General features: G+C 33.3%; 1 protein-coding gene across 1 annotated transcript in view; it reads left to right on the top strand.

Annotated features, from left to right (window-relative positions):
• The window catches only part of CFAP54 (cilia and flagella associated protein 54), a 100,916-nt gene that overhangs the window by 43,445 nt on the left and 44,250 nt on the right, over positions 1–13,221 (top strand). The window contains exons 30-41 of the mRNA XM_088532882.1: positions 2,423–2,512; positions 2,948–3,074; positions 4,235–4,346; positions 5,222–5,370; positions 7,261–7,491; positions 7,822–7,961; positions 9,074–9,255; positions 9,776–10,003; positions 10,208–10,431; positions 10,544–10,679; positions 12,370–12,478; positions 12,954–13,106. Coding sequence (XP_088389008.1) covers positions 2,423–2,512; positions 2,948–3,074; positions 4,235–4,346; positions 5,222–5,370; positions 7,261–7,491; positions 7,822–7,961; positions 9,074–9,255; positions 9,776–10,003; positions 10,208–10,431; positions 10,544–10,679; positions 12,370–12,478; positions 12,954–13,106 — 1,881 coding nt within the window. The remainder of the gene's footprint in view (positions 1–2,422; positions 2,513–2,947; positions 3,075–4,234; positions 4,347–5,221; positions 5,371–7,260; positions 7,492–7,821; positions 7,962–9,073; positions 9,256–9,775; positions 10,004–10,207; positions 10,432–10,543; positions 10,680–12,369; positions 12,479–12,953; positions 13,107–13,221) is intronic.

Genomic DNA, 13,221 nt, shown 5'->3' with positions numbered 1-13,221 from the left:
TGCCTAAGAAATACTTATATTTCATATATATTCCATGATACAGCCAGCAAAATCACAATTTCATTATTCATCTTATTTTTCTAATTTTTCTAATTTTTATAATGACTTTTGTCTTTTTCCCCATTTCCACAAAAACTCATTTCTTCCTAGAAAAAAAAAGGTTGCTTTTTTTTCCTGCTGTCATATGCTATCATCTGTGTTCTCCCAATCTGTGTAAATCTACTTAATTCAGAAAATGCGGTGGCAAAAGTCATCGTTCATCTGTAGTTAGTGTAATTTCAGGGTCCTACTGTTGCTAGTGGTAATGCCCATTGCAGGAAATTTCAGTGGAAAGAAAGAAAAACAAAAATATTCCTCTCTTTAAAGGAATTACCCTAATTAGCTTGTAACATAACAGTGAATGTATCAGCTTTAAAGTATCTCAGGATCTGGATTAAGTATAGGATTTTTCAGGATAGTTGTTCTGTCAGAGGTAAATGAAGCAGAAAATAGGATTTATGAAGAAATGTGATTAAAACTTAATTTAGAGCTGCTACCATTTTTTTTTTTCCTATCAGCTACCTGGCAACTTTTACTCCCTAGTGTCTACATAGAATCATTTAGTTTGAAGTGTCTTTCTGGGTGTCAGTCTGGCCCCCTCCTTGAAGCAGGTCCAGTTAGATCTCTAAAGAATAAGATTTAACAACATTTGTGGGCAACCTGTTCCCATATTTGACCACCCTTCTGAGGAAAAAGCTTTCTCTTTTTATCTATTTGGAATTTCCTGGTTTCTAGCTTATGTCCATTGCTTCTTGTGCTATCACTGGGCACTTATGAGGAGCTCTTCTATCCCCTGCATTGCGTAGTTTTGACTGTGCTAAGATCTCCCCTTCGCCGTTTCTTCTTGAGGCCAAATAAATTCAGTTCTTTCAGCCTCTTTTTGCATGTCATACGCTCCAACTCCTAATTATTCTGGTGACCGCCTGCTGGATTTATTCCAGTATCCCAGTGTCTTCTAGTAGGGAGTCCAAAACTGAACATAATAGTCTAGATGTTGTCTCAGAGGTGCTGGACATTGGGAAATAAGCACTTCCTTTGCCCTACTGGCTATACTCGTTCTAATAAAGCCAGGATGCAGTTGGCCTTTGCTACAGGTTCACACAGCTAGTTGTCCGTCGTGCACGTGTATGCATTTGTGCTTGTATATATATGTACGTGTCCCTGAAGTCAAAGTATTTCTATACCATAGGAAAAAAAATGAGCAAATTCCATTTGTCTGCGTGCTGATCATTCCATTTTTTTCTGCTGATATGGATGCCTGCATCCATGCAGAACAAGTTACAGGCCTAATGATTTCTGTGAGTTAAATGAAAATTATATTGATTATTTAATAGAATTATGTTCCATTTATACTTAATAGAAAATTAATGAGTTAATCAGAGAAGAACACATTTTCAGTAATGCAAAAATACTTTTTTGCTGAAGTCTTGCTCTGTTGCTAAAATAGGATATTTGTCAGTAAGTTTCAAGTGTATTTCTGCAAAATTAATAAATGGATACATACATAAAAATAACTTTGCAGCAGAAAAAAAAGACTATTTCATAATTTCTGGAGGGGAAAAGGGTTGGTTGCTCAGATTAAGAACTTAGTACAAACTGATAGAGCAATCTTCTGCTGAGACCATGCATAGCCAGTAACAAAGCTTAAAACTGCTATTACAAATACTCTCAAGGGGTTTAGGACGATGTAGGGTGAGCTGTTAAAATTTATAGACTCAGCACAAGATTTTTTTGGTCATGCTTCTCTATTAAGGCAAAATAGCAAATAGTACGTCACGTTGTTCTGAGGTTCATGAACTGATAGCACAGTGGTGTTTAGCTGTCAGAGGCTTAAATGCAATTTATTGTTCCACTATAGATGTATCTATCTTATTCATCTACATTTATATATATTATATGATATATTAATGTAAATATTTAGGTGAACAGTATGTGTGCATGTTTAGCTACTCAGGATCTCCATATAGTGAGCATGTATTTATCTCCATATAGTAAGCACCAGTCACTAGTAGCATCATGCGTTTAATTCATGGTGCTTATCTTTAAATACCATTTTTTGGACATTTCCTTACTGCACATCCTCCTCCACAGATGGTTTATATGAATATTTATTAGACCCCTGATACCTTGCTCATTACTCTAGTAGATGGGAGTTTATTGGTCACATCCTTAAGCTCTTCATTACTGAAGCTGCAGAGCTTCTGAAGAGAGAATAAAAGAGAAAACTTTTCACTGTTTGTGAGGATGACAATGAGAGATTTAATAGCAAACTTTTTGTCTGAAGATGCTTTTTTTCTAGTCTTCGATTATGATTACAGGTAGAGATTCTATTGTATGCTATCACTATTTGCCATAATGGATTTTGTTTTGGTTGTTGATGTAGTACCTGCGTCAGAGCTTACAGGACAGGAGGATCCTTTGTTCCTCTACCCTATCATTTCATGCTGGGCAACAAAGAATGCTTATCGAGAAGGTAGGATAATGGGGATTTCTTTTTAAAGGCTTCTTTAGTTTAGAAAGTTGCCAATGAAGCATTTTGAATGTACTTTACTTTTTTATTGTTTACAATAAGCTCTTGGAAACTTTTTCTTCACCTTGATTTCGTCTGTAAAAAAAGTCAAGTACATCATAACTTTAAAATTCCTTAATATGGTCATGTTTTGAAGTGTATGAAATACTTGGAACAAGTTATTTTAGGTATCTATACTAAATTTTTAAAAGGTTAAAATTTTAAATGAAATTAGATTCATTTTCTAGTAACTTTGAAAATGAGCTCATTTTGTTGAAAATTGTGTCACATTTGCAGTGACCTTTCCTTTTTAAACTGAGATATTAAATTTCCACGTTAAATTATGTTACTGAGAGAGAAAATACAAAAAAGTGGTAACTATGTATTACTTTATTGCAGTGATGAAATTCAGAAAGAAATCACGTTTTCTTGAGTACTTTGTTCAAGTTTTGCACAAACTCCTGAACGAAGAGAAGTTTCAAAAATCTTTGGACTGGGCAGAAAACGCGCAACATTACTTAGCAACGTAGGTGTCTATTATAGTAGCATGAAGAAACTGCTACTTAGGTTCATCAGTGTCTCAGTTATAGCAGAACCTGTAGACTGTACTTGGTAGGAGTCCCATCCAGAGCCATTTCCATGGCTCTTCATCTGCAGAAGTCCTGTGAACACAGAGGATTATGTAATTGCAGAAATTATTCATTGCGACATTATTGCATGTGGATACCTCTTCCTTGACTGTTCCAAAACTCCTGTCTGTCATCAACCTTTCTGTGACTCAGGCTTGTCCCTTTCACAGACATTGCTTTATTATTTGGTCACTAAGCCTATTATTATGAGGCAGTGTGATAGTAACATTTCCTCTGTTCTCCTAAGATGGAACTCAGAAAAACGTATGGAGTTAAGGAAACTCATCAGGGACTACTTCATTTTCGAAAAAGAAGAAATTATTTTAAAAGATAGATAATGATGATAACATTCTTTTAAAAGATAGATAATATTGATAAAATAAAGCGTATTTTATCTTGAATGATCAATAACTGTGTACACTGGGGTTTCCATTTAGGGATGTTAATGGCATAATATTTAGTGCTAATACGTAATGTATTATGTAACTATATATAGTTTTTAAACAGTTATGTATACATTCCTAGAAATACATAAAGAGCCATCATTTTTCTAGAAAAAAAAAGAATATTTGTTAAAATATGATGTATTGCTACAGAAGAGTAATGTATGGCTGTGTAGGTGCCAGTCTTCAAATACAGGAGACACATTAAGAAAAAATCCAAGAAGAACTAATTAATTCATACTGAAAACACAAGTGGAAGCCAGTTAAAGTCACTTACCTAAAATATGACTAGAAATTTAATATAATTTAAAAAGCCCAACAGTATTCCTGTAATTTGAAAGGCAAATGATCATAAAAAAGGAGATATGTTGTGGGGAACTGCTTTTATAAAAGACCAAAAGGACTGTAAGCAGATAAATTTTCCACAGTCTTCCACAGTAGAACTTGGGTAATGTAGCAAACTGCTTAGTTTTACTAGGAGTTAGGAAAGTGAGATTGTTGTTACCTGTACATTAAGATTTGAATAAGGAATCTTGAGAATGACCACTCCTTTGTAGGGAGAAAAATGAAAGGACAGATATTTAATGAGTTTAACATTATTGTTTATTTGTCAGGAGGAATGAACACTTTCTCTCTGTTGAAGGAACTTTAAAACGAGAAACAAGTTTTTTATCTGTTCATGAAAGCGCAAGGAGGCCCACTTCAGCATTTCTGGACTTCCACAGAGTGAGTTGTTACTGTTGAGAAGTCATGTATGTCATTACTGGGCACAACAGTAATTTTTAAAAAGTTATTTCCTAGAAATTACAGATAGAGACACGCAGAAAAATTGACACCGGAGATATTTTAAAGGCCAGCATTTGTGGGCTGTTCCAGATAACGAGTAGAGTAACGAATTTCAAGATTAATGAAGCCTTACCTTTCATCAGCTCACTTTAGAAAAACCCAGATTGGTATGAATTGCCCCTGTACTATCACATTATGAAAAAGTGATCAGTTTAGGCATTTATACATCAATTTGTTATACTTGCACGTTTTCATGAGTTGCTGTTCATATTCCCTAGGTAGATATCCTAATTGAAGAATAAATGCTTTTTGTTTATAATTCTTTATAAATTTTAAATGAAATTTTGTATTTCTTTACAATTTTATTCCAAGGTAAGAAGTGCCTTAATGGATTTGTGTTCTTTAGCATGAGGAGTTTTTTTCCCTCAGAACTCTTTAGTAATGTTAGAATAGTACTTGCTTTGAGACAGTCTAGGGAAAGAGGTTTCTGTGTCTGATTTCCATTATGAAGTTTTAGCATTTAAAATAATAGCAAAAGAACAACCATATTTTTCTAGATAGAGACATTGATATACTAAAGAAATATTTTGGTGCCTGGCTGGTTTCTCAGTCATATTGGGCATTTGACATATGTCTTCCAGAAAAACAAACAAACAAACAAAAGCTACATACTTCTTTTGCTATCAGATTTTGACGAGCAGTTCTGAATTTTCTTTTGCTGTGTAAAACAAATTGGTTCTTATCTTAAGTAACTGATCGTTTAGATTAAATATTTGTAGTATATTTAAGATTTTAATGGAAGATTTTTTTTAAAGAGCCTGGAAATCTCAGCTTCTAAGAAACTAGAGACATCGTCTTTGAAGATGCCAAGAAAAGACGTTTGTAGCCCTGTTAAAAAAGCACAGACTCTTAGACAGTATTTGATGAGATATCCAAACATAATGAAATATCCAGAAGCACGAAGGTAAATGAGCATACGTCATCAGGATCACTCACAGAACCAAATATTTTTTACTGAAATTTAGTTTTCAATCAAGTGCATGTGTATTTTTTTCTAAACTTGTATGAAAGGAATGTGTTTAACTGGGTTTAGTTATGCCAAGAGGTACACAGTTCATTCACTTTTCTGTTTTGTTTTGGTATAAAATATGCTTCCAGTCCAGTGCACAAAATCCATAATTTTTCTGCAATATATAAGTTTTTCTGCAATAGCAGCGAATATCTATAGAAGATTTTGTGTTCTTTGTATTAATATTTCCATGACCATGTATTTCAGTTATTTTAGCTTGAGCATATTAATTCACCATTGCGTAAGCTATGTTAAGCTGCATACTGTCTTGTGCATTTCAGACTGCTAGGGAATTTCAGCTGCTGTACATCTAAAAAAAGATTTTTTAAATTTGTATCAGATCGGGATTATTTTTCAGAGCAATTTTTATCATCTTTTTGCTAGGCTTTTTAGCTCATCTGTTCTCTAGTTTTCAGAAAACTTTCTTCATACAACCACTGAAACTTCATTCACTATTTCATTTCTCTGATAGCTAAACATACTTGGCCAAGCTCCAGTAAGTAGCAAGTAGAAGACTAGAAATACTATCTGACTGTAAGCAGTCACGTAACTGATTCTCAAAGTGCTTTAAATGAAGGCCTGGAACAAGCTATTTTATCTGTGATCTTCCAAATACTGACTTCAACTGTCCATTCTTCTTTGTCTAGAATGAGGGCCTCGCTTTCATGACTTTCAGTGGAAGAAGGAGTATTTTACTTATCCTGAGTTTTTGCTCCTTCAGCTACTCCTTTGTATCATTATTATTGGTCAAATATTTTAAAAAGTATTATATGTTGTTAAAATTTATTTATGTAAGTTACATAACAGTATTTAGAATATACAGTATATACTATTTCTTCTGTAGAGTATATATAGCATATCCTATATATATAGTATATTATATATACTATATACTGTACTATATAAGATACTGTACTATATAAGATACTATGTAAGATACTATATACTATATACTACTATAGTACTACTATAGTGTATATAGGATAGTATACATACTATAGTGTAGTAATAGAATATATAATATTCTAAATTATATAGAGAGAACAGTAATAAGTAATACTATATATATATAGTATACTGTTCTACTCACGTGCTGAAGTCAAAACTGACAGAAAAAAATGGAAATATAAAAGGCAAAGTTTCTAGTTTTTCAAAAAGAAAATTGAAACGTGATTTGATTACAGTATTGCATGCATCTCCATAGAGAGAAAATATGAAGTAATTAAGAAATTTTTGATCTGACAGAGAACCATGGAACAAAATCTATGACTGAAATTTCAAGGGAAACATATGTATTTGAAAGTAAATGTCTTTGTCACACAGATGACAATTCGCTACCAAAATAAAACAATAAAAAGAATGATTTAAGCTTACAGCATAATAGTTGATCCTCTATCTTTTGTGTAAATCACACTTAACTTGCTATAATGATTTATTTGGAGGATTCAGGTACAAGTATCTCAAAGCATACAGCTAAATATTTTTTGTATTTACTAAGAATAATATTTTATGGAAGTCAGTAAAATGTAAGATGGCATTTAGTGTGTGATAAGTGTGCTTAAAGAGAGAAAACATGACTTCCTCTCCTGAAAGCAGTGGCTGTAAATATCTTCCATACTGCAGTTAATATCCTATTGCTAGAAATCTGTAATATGCTTCTGAATTAGTACAAGTCTGTGGATACATAATGAGATTCTTCTGTGAGTCTTTATCATTATTTTATTTTCTAGACCTTTGAGAAGTAATTTCTTTATTTTGCTACTGCATATATATATTTTGATTTAGGCAACACAGAGAGGAGTTACAAAAGGTAGCTCGTCACACCTTGGTGGTGTTCCTGAAACCACTTGTGACTAGTTACTTAAACCGAAGGAAGTTTCATCAAGCATGTATTGAGGAGATGCCCTGGAGGTCTCAGATGAATATTTATCTGGCAGTCACACACTATAACTTGTTCAAGAAGAAGTTGGGAGAGCAATATGTTGTTGGAACTTGTGTTTCACAGCATCACAACAGGTATATCTTATTGCATTATCAGTGATTCTTATTAATATACTGTACCATTCATGCTAACAGATTTAAATGAAAATATCACCAGTGAGTTTGTCATATGACTAGTTCAGCTTCTACATGCAAATGAATTTACTATGTTTACCTTTCATCTTCCATCATATGGCAGGTAACATACACTTTTTTGGCTGCTTATTCAAGTATTCTTTTTCTTAAAACAGGGAAGACTTTTGAAAGTAACTGGCTTTTGACAAACCGATTTTTGTGTTTATATACAGAAAATCTTTTTAATGTTATACCTACTTTTTCATACTTCTTTTTTCTTTCGTTCTGCAGTTACAATATTCTGGATCCTGAAATATTCTCATTAAGTTATTCTGGCATCATAGTGGTGAGAGAGGTCATGGAGGATAATATAACACCAAGTTCTCTTCTCCTTAAGAAGTCACATTCAGAAATAATCAAAAAAAAAACTTGTAAGAACTTTTAATGGTTACACAAATGGAATCAGATTTAACTTAGCTTTTTCTTTATTATCTCATGTAGCATTGTTAGACAGTACAGCTAGTTGTATTAATATGATAACATTCCACAATGTTCTAAATTCAATCATATTTTTATCAATTTCTGTGATTATTATCTATTCTGTAATTTCTTTTAGATTTCCTAACTTGTCAATAATTTCCTAGTCTGTCTTAAATTATTGAACAAAGTTTATTATTGTCTTTTTTTTCAGTAAAATAATTTGTTTCCTTCTATGCTCTTTGCTCCCCAAACACTCTGTACAGGACTTTCTTAGGTAGGGCTCAGCCCTAAACTTGTCTTTTCAAGGACATGTGACAAAACTATCTGGTGAACTCACTGGTTTTCCTTGCAGCAGTGTAGTCATAGCTCTACCCTTCCGTTTTTTCATGAAGTTTACAAGTCACCAAGAATGGAGATTCTCTGAAAACAAATGAAAAACCCGTTTCTTTTTTTTTTCTCACTGTTGTAAGAGTTTTGAATGAAAGAGCTTTCATGAAGCTTGTAGTTTGCCATTCTATTCAAATGCTGTTCAGCTTGAAATAAATTCTGCTATGAAACCTATCTTCAGCTCAGATATTACTTCATCCTTCTACCATAAACGCTCTTGCCTCCCCCAAGAACATTTCTTACTGAAAAAAAAGAAAAAAAACAGTGAATCAATTCTATGAATAATACGCAATCTTCCCTTCTTTACAGTTTCTTTTCCTAAGAAACCCTTCCCCCAGAAGAGTTCTTGGGAGCTTACCAGTTAAACTTGGAAACTTCTGGAAGGGTTGCATTTTGGCTTAAAGTCTAGAAACTATTTGGTGCACATTACTATTTTACTTAAACTGTTACTTTTTTTTTTTTTTTAATCCCTGCCTCTCCTGCTGCGTAAGTATAGGCATCTTTTATTTTAAATATCATAACCTTATAAAATATGATAACCTTAACTCTGGCATTTCATAACATTATAGTGTCTGGGTGCCACTGGAAAATATTAGCTGACCAATTTTTTAGCTGTCCTTTTTTATGTTTTTGAGAACTCTAACTCGTTTCTAACCAGTGACCTTTTTGTCTTCAGATACAGCTAAATCTTCTGAGCACAGCTCGAAATCAAGTGAGACAGATACTCCTCAAACTCAAACGACAAATGAGTCAGAAATATCCATCTCATTTTCCCCCAAAGAGCATGACCGGTTTCCGACAAAAACTATGTTTTCAGAGCATTTTACAAATATATTTCTGCATTTAAGAAGAGCAGTGGTAAAATACATTTTACTAAATACTTATTACTAAACATTTCAATCAAATGTTTAGTTATTTGTGTTTTTTTTTTTTTTCATTCTGTCTTTCCTTCCAAAGTCTTCCAAATCTTTCCCAAAACAGCTCCAGACATGCTGCTTTACAGGTCTTTGATAGATGCTGTGGTAAAACAAAGATTGGAGTTTGAAATATAGGCTGACCATTCTTCTCATAAACCCTACTAAAAACAAGTTTGAACATGTTTATAGGTGGTGTTTATTATTTTTTTATAAATTATTCTTACACCAAAAGCAACAAATAAAATAAAATTAAATAAAATGTTAGGGCTTCTAAGAAAATTTTCAAATAGCAATTTTATAATGTTTTCTATAAGCTCAAATATTGAGTAAATCTGCTATTAGGGAGGATTTGTGGATTATAATTTTGAAAGATTACTTATACCTCCTCCTGGCATTTAAACAATGATGCTTTCTATTTTTCTTTTTTCCAAGTATAGTTATATTTTGAATGTTATACATAGGTTCTTGCTCATCGTGGTGGCCACTGGACATTGCTTCAAAATGCTTGCCGAGAACTTTGGAACTACGCTCAAGAAGCACAATCAATGGCTAAACATTCACATTCCCATCCAGGTGCATTTTCCTTTACCAGAGATTTTGTTAGGGACACCATCTGGCTGCCATTTTATCTGGCCTCAGACATGATCATTGATATGATAACTGAGCTACAATCAAGTAATTCTCTTAAGGTAAAAATGTATTTTTATTAAGACTGCACACTCGATAACATTCTCAACAGAGATGATTTTCTTGCTATTGCATTTCATTTTGATAGCAAGTTGTCTTCTGTAACTGAGTTTTAGAGAAGTACTGTACTTTATAATCTTTATAATTTCATTTCTCCTAAAAACAAATTTGACAGTAACAGGTAGCCTTATTTTTCTTCATTGTAGGTTATAGATCCTGAAGGAGATTTCTGCATTCCTAGTTGCTTAGGAGGTATTGCTGATGAGAATGGTGGTTCTAGTCTCCACCCACAGTCTGCTCTGGATGATGTGAATTTGATTGATTTGAGGTGGATATGTAATCTGATCCTTAAAACAATTGAACTGCTATATCAAATGAAGAAGTGGGAAGCACTGGTACACATAGCTGTGCAATTTAACATAATTACACAGTAAGTTACATAAACTCTAACAGCAACAACAACAACAAGAAAAGAAACCAATGTTTTGTAGTTAAAGATATCGTTATTTTGATTTATGGTTATATTTTGCTTTTTTTTTCAGTGAGAGATACACAGAACAAGTGAGTCCACTGTTGGTGTATGCTCAGAGGCAGCTGCTAGGAAGGATACAACAATTCAGTGGCCTTCATAACCCTAAATCACCTTTCATAAAATATCTGACTGATAACATAGATAAGGTGAACCACAGATTTATTTCTTGGGTACTTGCTCTTACTGTAATCTAAATCGAGAAGACTGTTTTTGCTAATGGTTTTCCAAAGTGTTCACAAATAGTAATTCATCATAAGAAATTAATGACCAAAATTAATTGAAGTGTATGTAATGGCATGTATGACACAATTCCAGCAACAGCAGAGGTCTGGATGTTATCACCCAGAGACAATTTCTTCCACCCTTGCATTATTGCTCATACTATGAGCCTTGATCTAATTTTATGTTAATTTTTGATGCTGATGTTTTGACCTGTTTAAAACATTTATTTGGATATGTGGTAATTTTTATGGTTGATTAAACTTAAATGAAAAGATTGCTTTATTTCTGTGTTGGAATTTTTCTCTAAAACATCAACATTAAGCAAATTGAGCTTATCAAACAAATTTTGCCAGTGGCAAAATTTTCATAGGATCAGCTATTAAAAAATAGGATTTTTAATATAAAGTTTATTTCTAAGAAGTTTTGCTCAAATCAAGTGCCTAGTAGATATTTTAACCTTATTGTTTATTAAGTAGCATAAACCCAAGATTATAAGGAGGTAGAAAAAATGAGATTTATATTATATATATATATATTATATATGTATAGTTCTGAACTTGTTTGGGATTCAGGAACCTCTGCCTCTCCCAGAAACAGCAAACTGCTGTATAGTGCCTCAGAAACTTGGAATACGCTCAGGGCTTGCAGAATACAGCTGATTTGCTGTATCTTTTGTACCTGGGAGGCTATTTTCTGCTGAGTTCCTTTGGTCTCTGTCATTCATAAGATAGTTCTTTGCCTAAAATGAGGGCAGTGTAACAAAGTGCCACATACCACAGTGATCTGAGCAATATGGAGAAGTAATCAGAATTTGGAAAGTCATCTTAATTTACGGAATAAAGACTAGTATTAGTAGGAGTAAGGATCATTCAAAAAAGACAGCAAAGGGCTGAAAATTGGGAGGCTGCATTTCACAATGCAGTGCCACTCAGAGGCATGAAAACTAGCTTTGCATAGAATATGTTCCTTCTGAAACCAGGTAGCTACATAAACATGACTAACTGCAGTGCTGACATAGCCCTGTTGAGAACATGGATATATTTGAAAATTTGCTTCTCTGACAAGGCCGACTAATTTTTTGTTTGCTTGTAGTTATTTTGGATGTTAGTATACAGCACTACCTTATGCTTTATAGGCAGTGTTCCCCTTAGGCATGCTTAGACTTAAAGATTCTTTACAAGCGTACATTTATCCAGATTTCCTGCATAGGTGAATGCTACAATATCACTGAGATTGATGGATCAGTTCTGCATTACATCAGCGCAGGAGGGGATTTAGATTGTTGCGCGTAAATGAATGGCTTGTGGTTCTGGAAAATAATAAATGAAATAAAGATTCAATTCATCCATAATCTTGAGCTTGTGTTTTCCAGCTTTAATCCAAAAAGTAAGATGTATTATTTCACATTCAAACATTTAGATGATAGATTCAATATTTAGGTATTTTCAATATTTCACCTTTTATTGAGTTGACTGCTCATTAAGGGTGAGTGGCATCTTGAAAATTAAATCTCTCTTATTTTGGCATGACTATGTCTTTAAATATTTAAGCATCAAACATTTTGATATTTTCTGAATATTGTTCAATGATTATGAAACAAAACTTCTTTTTCAGATGAGCTGCAGAAACTACATAGGGAATCAGCTGCCTCTTGTCCATTCACCTTGTGAAAAGATCTTTCCTGGATGTTTTTCCTCTCCTACGACAAAGAATTATTATATAAGTCATAGCACATCTCAATATAGTGAGTTCTTTTTCTTTTAAAAGCTTTCTTTTGCTTCATACTGGGTATTTTATTTTTCACTTTCATTCCTGTTGTAAGACTTCCACTGTTACTATAATCTGTTTCTTTTTATAAGTTCAGTTCTCTTCTGAGTATTATTCTGAAGAGGCCTTGATATTTTTGATGATTAGTAATGTTCTGAAGACCTTTCCAAACAGATTCAAACTGGATCTGAGAGGAGAGAAAAGCAGATGTCATCTAAATGCCTCATGGCCTATGGCATGATGTATACACTTGGTGGCTTTCTGTGAGCAGTGCTGGCTACCCACAAAAATGTCCAAAAATTGTTGCAAAGCTGCACTGTCATTTATAGAGTCAATAGAAAAACCCAAATGAACAAAAAGGGGACAGAAGTTTTGCTAAGAAGTATATGTTTGTGTCATGATTTTTTTTCTCCATAATTAATTCCTTCTAGATCACACTCAAGCAAAATGCCTAGTTTATGTACCCCTTGATGTGAATGACACACTGAAATGTTTTAGAGAAACACTAGAAAAATCTAAATATCACAGCAGAGCACTCAGACACAGCAGAAAACTACTTTCATTATTTCTTGCACACACACAAGGTGAGTTTATTCATTGAGATATCCTTCAATTAACAGTAAAGCATATATGCAGTTAAAATAAGAAACAGTGAAAGGAACTTTTTTGTTAATGAAGATTTAGTCGTTATTAAGAATG

This window comes from Tinamus guttatus, unplaced genomic scaffold (assembly GCF_059628265.1).
Source record: "Tinamus guttatus ecotype Peru unplaced genomic scaffold, ASM5962826v1 Tinamus_guttatus_pri_ptg000472l, whole genome shotgun sequence".
NCBI classification, from domain to species: domain Eukaryota; kingdom Metazoa; phylum Chordata; class Aves; order Tinamiformes; family Tinamidae; genus Tinamus; species Tinamus guttatus.
The sequence above is the reverse complement of the archived record's forward strand: the minus strand, read 5'-3'. Positions and strand labels throughout refer to the sequence as shown.